Source organism: Rhineura floridana, chromosome 17 (assembly GCF_030035675.1).
Source record: "Rhineura floridana isolate rRhiFlo1 chromosome 17, rRhiFlo1.hap2, whole genome shotgun sequence".
NCBI lineage: Eukaryota > Metazoa > Chordata > Lepidosauria > Squamata > Rhineuridae > Rhineura > Rhineura floridana.
In genome coordinates this window covers 20501190-20520540 of record NC_084496.1, presented here as the reverse complement: position 1 = coordinate 20520540, position 19351 = coordinate 20501190, and the positions used below count along the sequence as shown (strand labels likewise).

The 19351-nt window shown below is 43.1% G+C and overlaps 1 protein-coding gene and 1 long non-coding RNA gene across 4 annotated transcripts in view; one reads left to right on the top strand and one right to left on the bottom strand.

The window, feature by feature from the left end:
* LOC133371755 (uncharacterized) overlaps window positions 1–19351 on the top strand; it is a 48060-nt gene that overhangs the window by 23067 nt on the left and 5642 nt on the right. The window lies entirely within an intron of this gene.
* Window positions 10090–19351, bottom strand: part of LOC133371753 (cytochrome P450 2W1-like) — a 29825-nt gene continuing 20563 nt past the window's right edge. For 2 of the 3 annotated variants that reach the window (XM_061599501.1, XM_061599502.1), the window contains 3 exons: window positions 16185–16369; window positions 12846–12987; window positions 10090–11265 (listed from right to left, as the gene is read on the bottom strand). In XM_061599501.1, coding sequence (XP_061455485.1) covers window positions 11075–11265; window positions 12846–12987; window positions 16185–16369 — 518 coding nt within the window. In that variant the 3' untranslated portion in view covers window positions 10090–11074. The remainder of the gene's footprint in view (window positions 11266–12845; window positions 12988–16184; window positions 16370–19351) is intronic. The other variant, XM_061599503.1, reaches the window with a different exon arrangement.

Sequence of the window (19351 nt, the reverse complement as noted above, 5' to 3'; positions counted from 1 at the left end):
TATACTGTTTGATTGTAATAAAGCCTCTAAGTGGTTTACAAGAAATATTTAAATTATCAATAAAACCAGTTAAAAATAAGTAATTGAAAGCATTGAAAATATAATTAAAATTGACAAACTAAAAAGAGATGAAAACACGTCAACATCTTCATGTCTGGTTAGGCTTGCCTAAACAAAACGGTTTTAAGCAGGTGGAAAGAACACACAGTGAGGGCCCCTACCTGATGTCAATAGGCAGGGAGTGCCAACGTGGAGGTGCTGCCACACTTAAGGAACAATGTCTTACAAGTGCGGAACGAGTGTGGCACCTGTAACAATGGGCTGTAACTGGGCTCCTGCTGGGAGGAAGGGTGGGATATAAATATAATAATAATAATAATAATAATAATAAACAAACAGTGCCTGTTCCACAGAGCAAAGTGCTCCAGTGGGCATGTATGGGGTAAGGCAGTTCCATAGATAAACAGGTCCCAAGCTGTTAGGGGCTTGATATATCAATAGCAACACCTTGAACTTGGCCCAGTAATGAATTGGCAACCAGTGCAGATTTCTGAGCAGCACTGAGCAGAGGTGTTAGATGCTGACAGGATCTCACTCCTGTCACCGACTGTGCACTAATTGCAGTTTCTGGGTCGAGTGCAGGGGAAGCCCCACATACAGTGCATTGCAGTAATCCAGTCTTAAAGTCGCCAATGCCTGAACTACTCTGGCCAAGCTCTCCTGGTTCAGGAATGGTCGTAGCTGTCGCAACAAGTGCAGCAGGTAAAAGGCATACATTTAAAGCACACTTGTACTACTTTAAACAGTCATGGGTTCCGCCAAAGAATCCTGGGAACTATAGCTGGTCAAGAGTGCTGAGAGTTGTCTCTATTTCTCTCAAAGAGCTAAAATTCCCAGAGTGGTTTAACTATCGATCCCTCTTCCCAGGGAACTCTGAGAATTGTAACTCTGTGAAGGGAAGAAGGGTCTTTTAACAACTCTTAGTGCCCTTAACCAACTACCATTCCTAGGATTCTTTGGGGGAAGCCATAAGTGGTGTCATAGTGCTTTAAATGCTTGGTGCGGATGTGGCCCCTCTCTCTCAGTTCAATGCTCTTGCAGAATTGTGGCAGCTCTGCCACCCTGCTCTTAGAGCAAGGCAGGATGTGGCCTCCACATTGCCTCACTGGCATTCCTACAACTTCAGCTGTTCTGAATGAGCCAGCTGATCTGTGGTGGGACGTCTGTGTACTTTCCCCCACTGTATCTTTTCTCTCAGAGAGGGAAATTGTGGGGAAAGCCTGTGCTGGTAAGCACCAGCTGTCGGTTTGCGCTCCTGCACACTCAGGAAGTGAGAAGCCCATGAGCAGAGAGGGAGGGCCACATTTCAAGCTCCCATCAGCCTCCACAGCAAATTTCTCTGCCCTCCTCAGTAGCATCTGCTGTGGCCAGACTGTAGTCAGTTGTGTTATGACAGGGCAACCTCCCTTTTGTCAGGAATACTTTTGTAGGGGAAGGCTGTAGCTCAGTGGGAGAAGGTCCTTAGCAAACTACAGCCCCCAGGATTCTTTGGGGGAAATAATGTGTTTTAAATGTATGGTGTGTACACATCCTTGTTCTATGGACAGTCCACACCCTCACCCCTTATCATCCAACAATCCACCTTCTTTTTGGTGGGTTAATTTTAGATATTTTTAGAATTTTAATATCAAAGCCTGGGGAAGAGGCTGCTCTTATGGATGTAGCCACTAGATGGCAGCAAGATTCCAGGATGAGTAGGAATTATATTCCTAATGTGGCAATGCAGAGAAAATGTGACGCTTTAGAGTGAGTGTAAATTTCATTTATCAGCATGAAAGGCTGCGGAAAGTGTTTGCTATAACCTAGAGTAGCCACGGGGAGGCAGCAGAGTCTCTGAATTGGGAACTCAGAGAAAGTGTTTGTATAAGTGCTGTTATCTGGCCACTGGGTGGCAGCAATGATTAAGAAAAAATAAATATGGCATGGATGTGACTGAGCCATGGAGAAAGCAGCAGGCTAGAGGAGTCTTGGGATGCATAGTGTCAGTTTCTAATGTTGAGTACTGCATCTGCTGCTATTTGGAGCACTTGTGCTTTTTTCCTCCATCTATGCACTACTTGTTTATATGTAAATAAAACAAATATGTTTTAAAAAATACCATAAGGGCATTTCCCAACTGTCCCTGTATTTGGGGTGGGATTCAATTGCATATTGGCAAATTCAGGATGATGCAATTCAAGTGGATTTAAAGTGGATGAGATAACGTGGTCACAGATGCATTATCTCGTGCTCCCACTCCCGACGATTAATTTTTTGGTTCTGATGACTTGTAGCTTGTTTGGACGCTGATTTTACAGTTTTGAGATTTTAACATGGTTTTTTGGATTTTGACTTGATTTTATGGCTTATGACCTTCTTTTGGATATTGGACCAGCTTTTGGACTGCCCATTTTTATTGTTATCTTTTTACTTCTGAAATAAAGTTTTTTGTTGTTGTTTTATTCTTGTGGGTATTTTAGGGGTCCTTTTTTCTTCCTAGGTATTGTTTGCTTTTTGGATTTTCTTTTTGTTCATTTTTTGGAACCTATTTTAGTAAGGCATAAGTCTTAAAGTAGCTAACACGCTTGGAGCATCTGTTGAAATATTCCCTTTTATTGCAATGTTAAAATGTTGTATTGTTATAGTTATTTTGTGTTTTTTCCCTTGTCTGGTGTCAGCGATGAAGCAGAACTGTTTGAGTTCTGAAGTCATCTTCTTGAAAAGGGTGTGTGTCATGAACGTGTAAATTTGTTAACCTGGTTTTCTTGGAACATGGCTCAGATACAGGGAATTGTGGGAGTTACATCTTGGAAGGAGACAGGCCTCTGTGAGAGGAAAATTTTAAGTTTCATTTCCAGCTGCAAGCAGTTGGGAGGCCTAAACAGAAACACCTGTTTATCTCTGCTAATCTGCTGGGAGCCTGGTACTCAAGGCCATGCGGGCCTGAGAAGGTTGAGATCGGAGATGAGAGGGGGGCCTGCAAGATGGGAAGAAGCTTCGGGAATAGGATTGCATCAGAAAGCCCCGATTGGTTAATTCATCCTGAACCGTTGTGTGTCTTTTCCCTTAAGTATAGGGGCTGAGACCCATAGCCTTTGTTCCCCTGTGGCATTCTCTTGAATGCCCCCCTGGTTGTTCCTTGAAGCCATATGGGGTTCCACTGCTTCTTACCAACCTGATGCTATTCTGTCTGAGGAGATATGAGATTCACCATCAACTACCTCTTCAGTAAGTAGAGCAGGCTAGTTAGTTTATTATTTTCTGTTGTGTGTTGAACTCTTTTATGTTATACCTAAACCCCTGGTTGGGTGTGGTTTTGAGGAATTGTTATGCTGCTATATATATATTAAATGTGCACTTATATTTTTAATAAAGCTACTTATTATTAACCTGGTGTGTTCATTGAGTGAGGTAAGGTTGGTTCTGAATCCAGCACCTTGACCACAGACCACAAACTAACAAGAAGAGAAGGAGGGAGTGTATTTTGGTTTTACCAGAGGTTTCTGGACAAGGAGTGTTTGTTTGGCTCTTGTCCCTTTGAACCTTGGTTTACCTATTTCTGGGCTCTGAGTTCCCCTAGCTCAGAGTTGAACCAGTTGAACCTTCTACCTTGCAGGGTTGCTGGTGGTTTGCACAGCCTTGGCAAGGGGAATTTGATGATTGGGTTCCAGATCAATTGCCCAAGGTGAGGGAATTAGGTCTGAAGCATGCACCCCGTGGCTCTTGGGGGCCCGAGGGCATGACATGATTAAATCCACTGTAAACCGCCCAGAGAGCTTCGGCTACGGGGGGGGGGATATACAAGTATAATAAAATAAAAATAAATAAATAAAATTTGGCATTCTTGCAGAACAAACCCACTTTTTACAATGAATTTGTTTGCAGTAAGGGAAGCGATGGGGAAATGCATTAGAAAGTGTAGGAAAGCCACTGCTGATACGCTGTCGTGTAACCTCCCTGCGAACAAATTTGAATGAATGCTCAATATACAGGGGGTGACGTATAACCTTCCTGCAAACTTTCTGCAAGCGAATCAGGATGGATGCTCAATAAATAGACTGGGTGCAGCCTAAGTCTCCAGTCATCTCTTTTCCAGAGGAGACCAAAAACAAACTAGTGCTATCTCTGGCGCTTCTCACTGCTCTGGGAAGAGGATCATGTGTAACAATAGTTCATGCTGCACTGGCCTAGTCAATAGGGAATGAGTCTGCCTAATGATAGGGCCTGGCCCTGGCAGGATAGATGCTGGTCTGGACTGACCATTTGGTCTTGTCCTGCAGGCCTCATCCTAGGTTCTTAATCTTACCATAGGATGCCAGTAAAAAGGATCAGAATGGCCAGATGGGGTGGTGGTGAGGAGGCTGCCAGTGACATTCCTCAACATCCACCTCCTGAGGAGGCAGCCTCACTCTGCCTAATGATAGGACCAGCCCTGCCCAGGGCTTGAACCCGGGACCTTCTTCATGCAAAGCATGTGCTCTGCCACTGATCTATGGTCTCTTCACTTGCTTTTGGAGAACAATAGAGGCTCCATTTAGGAACATTGGCAGCTGCCTTATACTGAGTCAGATCATTGGTCCATCTAGTCTACACTGACTGGCAGTGGCTGTCCAGGGTTTCAGACAGGGAGACTCTCCCAGCCCCACTGGAAGATGCTGGGGATTGAACCTGGGACCTTCTGCATGCAAGGCAGATGCTCTGTCATTGAGCTACTGACTCTCTCCAGTCCTTTCACAATTCTTTGCTATGCTTTGGGGAGTTTAAATTGTCCTAAGCATAAGCCCTTTTTGGTACTTTAGGGATATGTGTTTGCCCCTGAATAAAGATAAAAGAGTAACCCAAGATTGTTAATGACTGGCAGCCTCTGTCATTCAAGGCAGCCCAAGAATATTGTGCAACGAGTAAAACCTGAGGGCTGGAGATCTTAAAGAGAGTTTTGTTTCTGGTCAAAAGTAGGAACTGCACAGTGGATGCAGACCCAAAAGCCACAGCAGAGTGCTATGCAAAATGGTCTTCAAAAGGCATTGACTGCACAGAGCTGCTGATGGGAGTAGCATGACAATAATCTTCCATTTTTTTCCTGTCTGTCCTTACAGCTGCCCCATAGAAATTCAACAGGTGAAGCTTTGCACATTGCTGCATTTCAGTGGTGGGGAAAGTCACTCAGCACAGGCTGGATTTCTGCTTGGTCACGAAAATATCAACAGGGACCTTTCTACAAAAAAGAAAACAGCTCTAGATTAGGGACCTCCGTAATGCATCTCCGAGGGCAAAACTACACGAGATCTTAAGTCAGGGATGGGCAAAATTTCTGTGCATCATTCTGAACTGGAGTGCAGAGGGTTTTTAAAAAAAATCCTCCATCTTATTCTACATTCTGGAAAACATATATAGAAATTAATATGCTGGGGAAGGGTATTCATGTTTTCCACAGCTATGTAAATTTATGGGGTGCCTTTGTTAACAGTCCTGTGTGGCACCTTTAAGGCTAAACAATTCAGGCTGCAATCCTGTGGATACTTATCAGGGAGCAATCCCCATGGAATTTAGTGGTGGCCCCCAAATTATGGAATGATCTTCCTGACGAGGTGTGCCTGGCGCCAACACTGTTATCTTTTCGGCGCCAGGTCAAGACTTTCCTCTTCTCCCAGGCATTTTAGCATGTGTTTTAAATTGTTTTTATATTGTTTTAAATTTTAAAACTGTGTTTTAAATTGTTTTTAACATATGTGTTTTAAATTGTATATTTGTTTTAATGTTTTTGATTACTGTAAACCGCCCAGAGAGCTTCGGCTATGGGGCGGTAAAGAAGTGCAATAAATAAATAAATAAATTTAGTGGGGCTTGCTTCTATTATAGTCAGCCTTAGAAAGTGTGATAGCAGTGACCTCCCTAAGCCAAGGTAAGACACTTACATGCTAAGTATTGATAAAACTGAAATGTTTAAGTGTTCACTGTTCCTTTGCAAGGGAGGAGAAGAGGGAGAGATCCAGAACAGGTGGGAGCCACACAGCTTTTCTCCCAGCAGAAAGCAACTGTGACAGCAGTAGAGATGGTGTAGAATATTCGCAAAATCAGATTTGGTATCGAATTCTGGGATAATCTGCAAGCTTGTCTCATCATCGAACACGTTCCCACTCTTTGTGTGCATTTGTGGCTGTTAGCAACACCATAATTTTTTTTAATCCCCTGCAAGAATTATGTATTTATGTAATTATTTTTGTAGTCTGCTGCTGCTGTATATGTTATATAAATATATACCAGCATAAGGAACAAAGGAGAGGATTATGTAATTTTTTGGAAAAAATAACGAGAGAGAAAAAGGGAGAACCAGAATCATGATAACTAGCAGAACACAATTTATAGTGGATACGAACTGGCAGCCCATTTGATGAAGAGAAAAATGGAATGGAATCAGAGAGCAAACCCCATCCCTAGATAGCAGGGATCCCTTCTGAACCAAAGTAAGACACTTTTCAGTTTTGTTAGATGCTGTTTGCAAAACTGCAATGCTGAAGTGTCCACAGTATCTTTGCACAGGAGGAAGATGGGAAGAAAATCCATCAAAACACCTTAGCCATGCCGCATGACCCCTTGTTGGCCACACCCCTGACCTCTCATTGGCCATGCCCCTTGACCTCCTAGCAGCCCCATCAGGTCCATGCCTAAAATCCTGGAATGCTCCTGCCAGTCGATCCTGAACTAGATGAACCAATGGTCTGCATAAGGCAACTTGCTACGATCCTAATGTTTGGGGAGGGGACAGGGGTAAAGGAAACCACTGGGAGCAGGCTAAACAGAAGAACACAGCCTGTTCATTTTACCACATATTTCCGGTTCTACAAATTCTAGAAACTTGGTTTTTTTTGTGTGTTTTTTTAATGAAATGCGGGATTCATTGGTGGGTGGTGCCCACTGGGACTCGTGGGGTGGAAGAAGGAAGACTAAGCTGATGGGTAGTGCCAGCATCTGGGCTGATTGGAAATAAGGCAGGTGGACTTGGAGGAATCAAGACTGAGGCTGGTGGGGCTGTGCCCCTGGGCCCTAACGGACCAGCCTCCACAGCTGGGGAGGATGGTTCCTCAGTGTGAGAATGCCTCCCCTTGCCCTCTGGCAGTTGCCCATGCATGTGGCTCTGCCCACTTTCTCCCAAGTGAAGTCTGCTGTCGGCTGTGTGTGTGAAAGGTGCCCACCTCTCGGTTAGGGGCTGACAGCACTCGGTGGCTGCTGCACAAAATCAATTCACCTGCTACGAAAATCTAGGAGGAAGATAAATCAATTGACAATTGCGAGTGTGACAGCTGCCTGCGGGCAGCACCTGCTGTGCTCTTGGGCTGCATACATCCCATACATTTAAAGCACATATGTCCCAAAGAATCCTGGGAACTGTAGTTTACCCCTCACAGAGCTACAGTTGGCAGCACCCTTAACAAACTACAGTTCCCAGGATTCTTTGGGGGGAAATATCATATGCTTTAAATGTATGGTGTACATACATCCTTGTTCTATGGACAGTCCACCCACCTACCCACCCTTATCCTTATCCAGGAATCCATCCTCCTTTTGGTGGGTTAATTTTAAGTATTTTCCGGATCTTAATACCAACGGCTGGGGAAGAGGCTGCTCTTATGGGATGTAGCCACTAGATGGCAGCAAAGATTCCGGGATGGGAAAACTAGAGGCTAGGAATTATATTCCTAATGTGGGAGTGCAGAGAAAATGTGAAGCTTTAGAGCAAGTGTAAAATTAATTTGTCAGCCTGAAAGGCTGCAAAAAAATGCTTGCTGTGACCTAGAGTAGCCACTGGGAGACAGCAGAGTCCCTGAACTGGGAACTCAGAGAAAGTGTGTAAGTGCTGTTATCTGGCAGTAATGATGAAGAAAAAAATGAATAAGACCTTTTGAGTAATCTCCTTTTCCCCCTAAACAGCCCCAAATGTTATAACTTTTCCTCCATAAGGTAATTGTTCCAGCTCCCCAATAATTTTGCTTGCCATTTTCTGCACTTTTTCCAGCTCTATAATATTATTTTTGAGGTGCAATGACCAGAACCATACACAGTATTCCAAGTGTGGCTGCACCTCAGATGTGTTTAACGGCATAATGATATTGGCAGTTTTGTTTTCACAGCCCCTTTCCTAATGATCTCTAACACAGAACTCACAATTTTCACAAGAGTGCTACACTGGTGCAACATTTTCAGCAAGCCATCCACCACCCCATCCCCAAGATCTCTTTCCTGGTCCATCCCCACCAGTTTGGACCCTATTAATCTATTTATAAAGTTAGGATCATTATTGTTAGTAACTCATAGTGCGTCACTTTAAACTTACATTGAACTTGCCATCTTATTACCTGTTCAGCCATTTTGGAGAGATCATAGAATCATAGAGTTGGAAGGGGCCTTGTAGGCCATCGAGTCCAACCCCCTGCTCAAAGCAGGAAATCCACAGCTAGAGCATCTCCTGCAGATAGCTGTCCAGCCTCTGCTTGAAGACATCCAGCGAAAGGGATCCCACCACCGCCCTAGGCAGTCGGTTCCATTGCCGAACTGACCTTACTGTCAAGAAGTTCCTTCTAATGTCCAATCTGAATCTACGCTCCTGCAACTTAAAACCATTAGACCTAGTCCTACCCTCTGGGGCAGCAGAGAACAAATCTGTACCCTCCTCTATGTGACAGCCCTTCAGGTACTTAAAGAGTGCAATCATGTCACCCCTCAGCCTTCTCTTCACCAGACTGAACATGCCAAGTTCCTTCAACCTTTCCTCATAAGACTTGTTCTCCATACCGGCTATCATCCTCGTCGCCCTCTTCTGAACCCACTCTAACTTGTCTATATCTTTCTTAAAATGAGGTGCCCAGAACTGAATGCAGTATTCCAGATGAGGCCTGACTAATGCAGAATATAGTGGGACTATTACTTCCCTCGACCTGGAAACTATAGCTCTGTTTATGCAGCCCAAAACCACGTTTGCCTTTTTTGCCGCAGCATCACACTGCTGGGTCATGTTCAACTTGCGATCCACTACAATTCCAAGGTCCTTCTCACACGCACTACTGCTAAGCCGGGTATTTCCCATCCTGTACCCATGCATTTTGTTTTTGTGGCCTAACTCCTTTTGGAGTTCTTCATAATTGCTTTCTGTTTTTACCAGCAAGTTGGGCCACCTCACTGCTTATCCCTAGCAACCTGAACCAGTGAGGGGGGGGGTGACAGACAGAAAGGCAATCTATTCTTCCCTCTATTGATTCCTCCTCTAGTGTTGGTTGTTTTTTGCAGGCTTTGCTCCTCCCCCCTCCTCCCTTCTCTTCCTATCTTTGTTGTTAGTAATGGCTCATGTATGATTTTTCCTATTACTACTAAGGTAGTAATAAACCTTAAGTTTCTTTAGTCTTTCAACTACTGATCTTAACAGATCAGTTATATCTGCACACCGCTGAGATATATCATATACACCAAAAACTCTCGCAAACTCTAGGTCATTTATGAAGAAGCCTAAAAGCTCTAGTCCCAATACAGACCTTTGGGATGGCCCCCACTTCTCATGTCACTCCATTGTGAGAACTACTCTCTGCTTCCTGTTGTATAACTGGTACCACAACTGTGAAAATTTACTCAGGAGCCCCTAATGAGGGAATTCTGGTGTTTCCAGGCTGTCAGTATTTTGCAGGAGGGATTCAAGTGCATACCGGAACTTTAGGTTTGAGCATTTGAAATAGATTAAAGCACTCTGTCATACTAGCTAAATCACTTAAAAAAACAAAAACGGAGAAATACATTGAAAAGTGTGGGATGAATGAACAATAAACGGGAAGATAATAAAATAACAGAGTTGGAAGGGGCCTGAAAGGCCATCGAGTCCAACCCCCTCTCAATGCAGGAATCCCAGATGGGCAAGCAAATCAGGATGAATGCCAACTGATTGCTGTACAGCCAGTCCATAAACAAATCAGAACAAATGCTCAATAAAGACAGGACATAGCCTAACCACCACATAAGTGTGGTGCAAGCAAATCAGGATGAACGCTCAATAACAGGTCATCTGGAGGAGCCATTTAATCAAAAGCTTTCTGAAAGGCCAAGTATGCAATGTCTACTTCTCCACAAACTGCAGCATATAAAAGCACAAAGTATTAATTAGCAGTGACATGATAGAAGTGTATAAAATTATGCATTGCACGGTGAAAGTGTAACATACAAATATTTTGGAAACCAATGTGTGGTTAAAAAGCCTCCTTTTCAGAATGTGACCCTGAAGCTTTGGTCTTGCAGCAACAGATACAGTGCGTGTGAAAGTCCAGCAAATGTCTCACAAGACCGGTTGCATTCAAAATGTGTGTGTGGGTATAAAGTGATGTCCACAATAGTCACAACTGAAAATTTACATGAAGGACACTTCATGGTAGGGAAAGCTGCCTGAGAAACGCAGACCTGACTCTCATAACGCTAGAACTTGTGGACATCCAATGGAGCTGAATGTTGGAAGATTCAGGACAGACAAAAGAAAGTCCTTCTTCACGCAGCACCAAGTCAAATGATGGAATTCACTCCAACAGAAGGCAGGCATGGCCACCAACTTGGATGGCTTTAAAAGAGGATTGGACAAATACAGGGAGGGTAAGGCTATCAATGGCAACTAGCCATTGGCTATGTTCTACCTCCACTGTTGGAGGCAGTTTGCTTCTGACTACCAGTTGCTGGAAAGCACAGGGGGAGGAGAGTCCTCTTGCAATCAGGTCCTGCTTGTAGACGTCCCAGGGGCATCTGGTTGGCCATTGTGAAAAAAGCAGGCGGATGAGATGGGCCTTTGGCTTGATCCAGCAGGGCTCTTTTTTGTTCTACTGTTATGTTCTAGACGAGCATGGCAAAGGTCAGTTTGTTGGGAGGGCCGGTTGCAACTCCCTCTTGCGCAAATTAAGCTTTGCTGCAGCACAGGTCACAAATGTACCTGCTTCATCAAAGGAATGCCCTGTTTGAGATTCCCTCCCCCCCACACACACTATGAGCAAACGATTTGATTGCAGGGTCCTCATTACTCCCGGGGAATGGCACAAGTCGGCTGAGGCTGTGGCCTCAAAGTGAAGGTCGTCTTAGGGACGTTCAAGTCCAAGTCCATTTCTGTCAGCCCCGGTGGAGGTTGGAAAGTGAATGTCTGCAAGAGACCCGTGAAGAACACAAAGAGTTCCATCTTGGCCAGGCTTTCGCCAATGCAGTTCCGGCGCCCTGCAAGAGCAATGGTGCGTGGGGTTCACTAGTGACACACCTTGAAAAGCGTTTCCCTCATGGTAGAAAAAAAATCAGAGCTTGGAAAAGTTACTGTTTTTGAACTACAGCTCCCATCATCCCCAGCCAGCATGGCCACTGGATTGGGCTGATGGGAGTTGTGGTTCAAAAAAATAACTTTTCCAAGCTCTGAAAAAAAAGAGTAATAGAAATCAACTCTTATTTGAACTTTGCTCATTATGGCAGCCAATGTGGCATATATTTAATAAAAGAACAAAATACAAGGTGAACAAACAAACCTGAGCTGTGAATTAGGGAGCCCCCACTTCAAATACTGCCTCACTAGGCGGCCTTAGGGAAATTTTTTAGCCTGAGGGCCACATTTCCTTCTGGGTGACCTTCCAGGAGTGAAACAACAAATGCAGATGTTACCTTTGTACACCAGGCTCCCTTCTACACACACTCGCACACCCTTTTCTGTCCTTTTCTGCCCTCCAGGCAATCCAGAAGCACGATCAGGATTCAAGTACACGTTCCAATCAGAGAAAAACACTCAAGGAGTGTGTGAAACAGGACCAGAGAGGGGGTGTGGCCTCTGGAGAGTCCTAAGGGCCAGACAGACAGGTCTGGAGGGCTGCGTTGGGTTCCCTGGCCGGAGGTTTCCAACCCTTGACTCTTAGGCAAACCTCAGTCTCTCTTTCAGCTAGAGAAGTTTGAGGATTTGTTCAATGTGTATTTTTAAGCAAATTGACCTGATTTGCACTCCCTGGAGCAATATGTGGATCAGGACGTGGTGTTTTTTTTTACTTTTTTGTTTTGTTTTGTTTTGGCAAATTCTCTTCGTGATACAGCTCAACAATGTATCGAAATGCACAATACAAAATAGTTTAGGTTACAAATGTGTTCAAATGCGGTATATTAGGATAAAATGCCTATAAAATGAATATTTTAGGGCAAAATGGACACAAGAATATGTTTGTGAAAAAAAGACATATAAATGCAAGTTTTCCTTGCAGGTTTTTAAAAACAAATATATAAATCTCAGAATGGTGTGGAAATGGGACATGCAAAACGGACATGGACCAGAAATAGAATGATCCATCTGCACCCAAGTCTCACCCTGACCCTCATTTGCAGGATGGGGTTCAAATGGCCAACCTTGCAAGGCTATTGGAAGGATTATAATATATATGCACAGTTCACGTGTTGAACAGTTTACAGTGCCATATAAATGCTAAGTGCTGTTTTTACAACTCAGAGCAGATTTTGGCAATAGCCACACACCCACCTCACAATACAGAGGGCTACTTGTTCCATAGGCCAGTGGTTCCCAGACCTTTTCCCCCACGGACCACTTGAAAATTGCTGATGGTCTTGGTGGACCACTCAGTGATTTTTCTGCTTGTTGTGGCAGTTGCAATGCGCTGTACTTGGAGTGATATATTTTTTAATTGTATTTTTACAGCTTATTTTATTTCTTATACTCTATTTTATTGCATTACAATTTGCATTCCATAGAACAGATTTGCATTCCATTCCATAGATTTATATCTCTAAGAGTAATGAACCCTTTTAAGTACCTGAGGAGTAAGGCATGAAGGCCTCTTTCTTGATAAACTTCCCGTTGGCATCAAGGAAATGGTTAGGGTTGAAATCATGTGGGGTCTCCCAGTGATTTTGATCAAGAAGCACAGAAGTGAGCGAAGGAATCACCATTGTTCCCTGGAACATACAGGTTTAGGTGGGGTATTGTAAGTAGGGATGAGAGCAGTAGTGTAGTGGCAAATTCAGAAGTGCAGGGCCCTTGTTAAGGAATCCTTGTTAATGCTTTTTCCTACAACACACATCCCTAGGAGCCAATAAGCATGAAAGGGGAGAGTGTTGGCTGCTGAGAAGAGTCTTCTCAGTGGTTTACTCACCTCCTTTCACTCGGATTGGCTCCAATCTGCAGGAAAGGTCAAGGAAGCATGTTAGAAGACTCTTTTCAGTGGCTAACACACTCCTCTTTTATGCTGATTGGCTCACAGGATGCTGGAGACGTTGGGACCCTGCTCCCAAAAAAGTAAAGGGTCTAAGACCCCCCCAAGACCCTGGATGAGAGGATGTCAGTTTCAAAGTCTAAAAGTCGCTGCCTCATTTTTTTGGCACTGTTTTTTTCGCTTGAAGAGCAGCCTGGGACACACATATTAAATAAAATATTAAGCATGTGAAGCTTCCCTTCTCTGCAGGCCCAGAAAATCTTCTTCTGCTGTCCTGGACTGATGCAAAAAGGCAACAGGAAATACTTATCTCCTGACAAGGGATACCTGAGGATTTTATTTGGTCTGCATTTTTAAATAAATCAACCTGATTTGCACTTCACAGACTAATACATGGATGGGAACACAGCTACAGTTTCCTGTCTGCACTTATACAAATTTTGCTATAGAGTTCCCGACTCAAAAAAATACCAAAATGCATTTTAAAATGTGTATTTTATGTTAAAACTGCATCAGAAATGCTTAGTTTAGGGTAAAATACATTTTAAAAACAGTGTGTGCATGTGCATTTAATTTTTAAAAATTGCAGATTGATGGAGGGACAGGATGGAATGGACTTGCAATTTATTACATGTGAAACTGAAACAGGCTGGAAATAGACTGACTCGGCCATTCTTAAGTCATACCTCTGGTCAATCTAGCCCAGTATTCTCTACTCTGACTGGCAGCTAGGGATGGGGGAGACATTTGTTTCAGTTTACATTTCAAGCTGAGTCTATCAAATCTAAACTTTCCGAAACAGCATGAGAACCCACACACAGCCATCCTTTGAAATTCACACTTATTTGAATTTTGTAATGCAGTTCGCCAACAAAACAAGATTGACAAAAATGCATAGGGGAAAGTGTGCATAAAAATGAATATATGAATCAAAATAACATACAAATACAAAATATTAGGAGAAATGTGTACATTAGTCAAAACTGTCTACAAAAATGTGTTTTATGAGAAGAAATTTGCACTAAAATGCTGAAGAATTTTCATGGGGATTTAAAAAAAACCCACAAAATGCTGCAGAAATGTGGAGAACTGAATTTAAAACTGGAAAAATGAGAAACTGAGAGAACCAAAATTGACAGAACTTTCCATCCCTACTGGCAGCATTTCCTACCTGAGATTCTTTTACCTGGAGCTACTAGGGACTGAACCTCCTGGGAAGTGTCCTGTATACCAGGAGTGTCTAACCCTTTTCAGCCCAAGGGCTCATTGAGGTTTCAGCTGAAGGGCCGCATGCCAGTGAGAAGCGCGATCAAAGCACACTTGTGTACATGCACACTCACCACACATACAGGCCCCATAAACACCACACTTATACAGAAGGTAGGCAGACACTTAGGATGGAAGGACCTGTCGATTTTGGCTCTCTCAGGTTCTCATTTCTCCAATCTCAAATTCAGTTCTTCACATTTCAGCAGCAATTTCTGATTCTTTAATTTAAAAAATCCTCATGAAAATTCTTCAGCATTTTAGTGCAAATTTCTTGTAACAAACACATGTTTGTGGGCAGTTTTGACTAATGTACACTTTGTTAAATTATATTTTTCTTAATAGAATGTATGTTTATATGTTATTTTCACTAATAAATTCAGTTTTAAAGCACTAATATATGCATTTTTATAAACATTGGTGAGTTGGAGAACTGCATCACAAAATTCAGATGAGTGTGAATTTTGGAGGATGTCTGTGTTTTGGTTGTCATATTGTTTCAGAAAGTGTGAATTTGATAAATTTGGCTTTAAAGATGAACCGCCCCATTTCTAGAACTTGTGATATTGATAAAAATCCACTACCCATATACGGCAATTTATATTATGAAGAAAATATCCAATTGACCACAATGGGAACTTCCCCCAAATTTAAATGGGCAATGGGGGGGGAGGGGGAGTTTCACTGATATCACAATTGAGCAGGCAAGGTTGAAACATCCATTAGCACACTGCATTCCTGAGAACAACCCTTTCCCCCACACCCCTATGGCTGATATTAAATATTTGTTTAGAAGCCATGTTGTGATAACTAATTACATCATTCGCATCATGTACAGTTAGGCCTGCCCTGAGTTGCTGCTAAAGGCACAAAAGCAGACCAGGCTGATTTTCTGATCATTTGGCACACCTGGTAATGTGTTTCTGGTTAATCCAGTTCTCCAGGTAGTATTGTGCCACCCATTTCTGGGGGATTACTCTCTACTTAGACCAGAAACAGCCAACATGGTGACCTCCAAATGTCATTGAACTCCAGTTCTCATCTTCCCCAGTCAGATGGCCAATAGTCAGGGCGGATGGTAGTCCAGCAACATTTGGAGGATGCCATGTTGAGACATATATGTGGAAGGAGAATTCATAAGTACCATAATGAGGTGTGCTAGAATTCCACCCAATTTGGATTTGGTACTGAATTTTCCATTAATTTGCTCATTCTCTATCACTGAGGGTTGGATTTTTATGTAGCGATTTTCTGTGACTATTTTCAAAAACATTTTTTTAAAAAGAAATGGAAAAAGACCACCTCTAAAATATTGATATAAAGAATTATAATGTTATCGATATTTTTTCAGTTACCTATTTCCTTTGATATTTCCTTTCAAATTATTGATATTTCCTTTAAAAATTATTGATATTAAGATCAATATTTTTGCAAGGGAAAAAATGGCTTGGTAAAAGCCGTGGCTAGTAGACAAAGAACAAACTTGAATAGATACCAACCTATTAGGTCGATGGAATGCTTTTGACCTGGTACCGGCCAACAGATCCCATCCCTAATACTGATGCCGACTACCCCTGATGTAGACCAGCTGAGTCTGGTCCTACCAAATCTAAATAAGTGTTTGTTTCAGCAAACAAAACCAGGAGCAGAGGTGTATCCATTTGGATGCGGTACCTTTGGGAGAAAGTAGCCCCTGAAGTGAGTGTCAACCGAGGTGCAGCGTGGGACATGCGGGAGCAGTGTGATAAATCTCTGCACCTCGTGGATCACCGCATTGGTGTAGGGCATGTTTTTCCGGTCCTCGTAGGTGGCCCAGCTGCCTGCTTTCACAACTTGCCCGATCTCCTCTTGAACCTTCTCTAAAACAAAACCAAAGAACAGCACACAATGAAAGGCCTTGCAAAATTCTCCTGGCTCTGGGTTGGCAGGAGCAAGAGAACGCTTGCAAATTCGACAAGAGAGGCATCCTGAATGTGTGTGTGTGTGTGTGTACAGGTTTTCCATGATGGCATTAAAAGAGGATGAGAGATAAGGCTATGAATGGCTACTAGCCATGATGGATATGTTCTACCTTCACTGTTGAAAGCAGTATCCCTCTGAATACTAGTTGCTGGGTATCACAAGTGGGGAGAGTGCTGTTGTGCTCAGATGCTGCTTGGGGGCATCCCATTGGGGCATCCCATTGGGGCCTCTGGTTGGCCACCGTGAGAACAGGATGCTGGACTAGATGGGCCGCCTTTGGCCTAATCCAGCAGGCTCTTCTTATGTTCTTCTGTTTTATGGAGGGTTAGACTATCATGGCTACTAGCCACAATGGCTATGCTCTGCCTCTACTCTTGGAAATAATATAGCATGCCTTTGACAGTTGCTGGGAATCATAACAAGAAGAGACTGCTGGATGTGGCCAGTGGCCCATCTAGTCCAGCATCCTGTTCTCCCAGTGGCCACCCAGATGCCTATAGGAAGCTGGCAAGCAGAACCTGAGTGCAAGAGCACTCTCCCCTGCTGCGGCTACCGGCAACTGGTTTTCAAAAGCATATTGTCTCTGACTAGGGTGGCAGAGCACAGCCATCATGGCCAGTAGCCATTTGTCTAATCTTCGTTTCAAGCCATCCAAGTTGGTGGCCATCATTGCCTCTTGTGGGAGCAAATTCCATATGCACTGTGTGAAGAAGTATTTTATTTTGTTTGTCTTGAATCTTCCAACATTCAGCTTCATTGATTGTCCACGAGTCCTAGTGTTATGAGAGAGGAAGAAAAACTTATCTCTACCCACTTTTTCCATGCCATGCATAATTTTATACACTTCTGTCATGTGGCTTCTGACTGCCTTTTCTCTAAACTAAAAAGCCCCAAATGCTGCAACATTTCTTCGTAGGGGAGTTGCTTCATCTCCTTGATCATTCTGGTTGCCCTTTTCTGAACTTTTTCCAACTCTACAATATCTTTTATGAGGTGAAGCAACCAGAATGTACAAAAAGTCCAAATGCGGCTGCACCACAGATTTATACAAGGCATTATGATATCAGCAGTTTTATTTTCAATACCTTTCGTAATGATCCCTAGCATGGAATTTGCCTTTTTCACAGCTGTGGCATATTGGGTCGACATCCTCCTTGAGCTATCCACTATGACCCCAAGTTTTCGTTCCTGGTCAGTCACTACCAGTTCAGACCGCATGAGTGTATATGTGAAATTAAGATTTTGTGCTCCAATATGCATAACTTTACACTTGTTTACATTGATTTTCATTTGCCGTTTACCACTTAGTTTGAAGAGGTCCTTTTAGACCTGTTCGCAATCCCTTTTTGTTTTAACAAACCTGAACAATTTAGTATCATTGGCAAATTTGTCCACTCACTGCTCACCCCTAACTCTAGATCATTTATAAGTTTAAAAGCATAAGTCCCAAAACTGATCCTTGTGGGACTCCACTTTCTACACCCCACCATTGGGAGAAGTGTCCATTTATTCCTACTCTCTGCTTCATGCTACTTAACTAATTCTTGATCCACAAGAGGACCTCTCCTCTTATTCCATGATTGTTAAGCTTACTCAGGAATCTGGTGGAGTACCTTGTCAAAAGCTTTTTGAAAATCTAAGTACACTATGTCCATTGGATCACCTCTACTGTATCTATATGCTTGTTGGCACTCTCAAAGGATTCTAATAAGTTAGTGAGATAGGACTTTCCCTTGCAGAAGCTATGCTGGCTCTGCTTCAGCAGGGCTTGTTCTTCTATATGTTTGGTTAATTTGTCTTTAAAAATGCTTTCTACCAGTTTTTCCAGGACAGATGTTAAACTAGCCTATACTTTCTGGGATCCCTTCTTAAAAAATAATGTTACATTACCCACTTTCCAATACTCAGGTATGGAGGCAGATACATATTTTTGTTAGAAGATCAGCAATTTCACATTTGAGTTCTTTGAGAACTTGAGTGGATGTCATCCGGTGATTTGTCAGTTTTTATTTTGTCTATTAAGGCCAGACCTTCATCTCTCGTCACCACTGTTTGCCTCAGTTCCTCAGATGCCCTTCCTGCAAATATTAGTTCACGTTCAGGGATCTGCCCTATATCCTCTACTGTGAAGATAGATGCAAAAAATTCATTTAGCTTCTCTGCAGTCTCCTTATCCTGCTTTAGCACACCTTTGATTCCCTTGTCCTCCAAGGGTCCAATTGCCTCCCTAGATGTCAGGGAGAGTGCTCCTGTGCTCAGGTCATGCTTGGATGCTTCCCAGAAGCATCTGGTTGGCCACTGTGAGAAGAGGATGCTGGACTACATGGGCTTTTGGCCTGATTCAGCAGGGCTTTCCTTATGTTCTTGTGTTCTGCAGTCTTAGAATAAATAGTGAACTAGTATATCCACACAAAGTCTGATGTATGGTCTCCTCCCTGCCCTGCTTCTTATACAGCATGTGTTCAGAGAGGGCTCATGCCCTGCCTGCAGGCTTCCCATAGGCATCTAGTTGGCTGCTATGGGAAACAGGATGTAAGATTAGATGGAACTTTGGTCTTATCTGGCAGGGCTCCCCTTATGTTCTTATCTAGCTTCTGCCAATCTGGTGCCATCCAGATGTTTTAGACTTCAACTCCCATCAGCTGCAACTAGCATTGCCCATGCAGGCTGATGGAAGTTGTAGTCCACAAACCTAGAAGGTGCCAGACTGGCAAAAGCTGTTCTTATGAACAATCAGCATTTAACACTCAACATTAGCAGGACTCTTCTTATGACTAAAAGCTCACATCATTTATAATAGGTGGGAAGGACGAGGAGCAGAAGGAGGCTATCTACATAGCATATGTTTAAAGCACATGACTTCTCCCAAAGAATCCTGG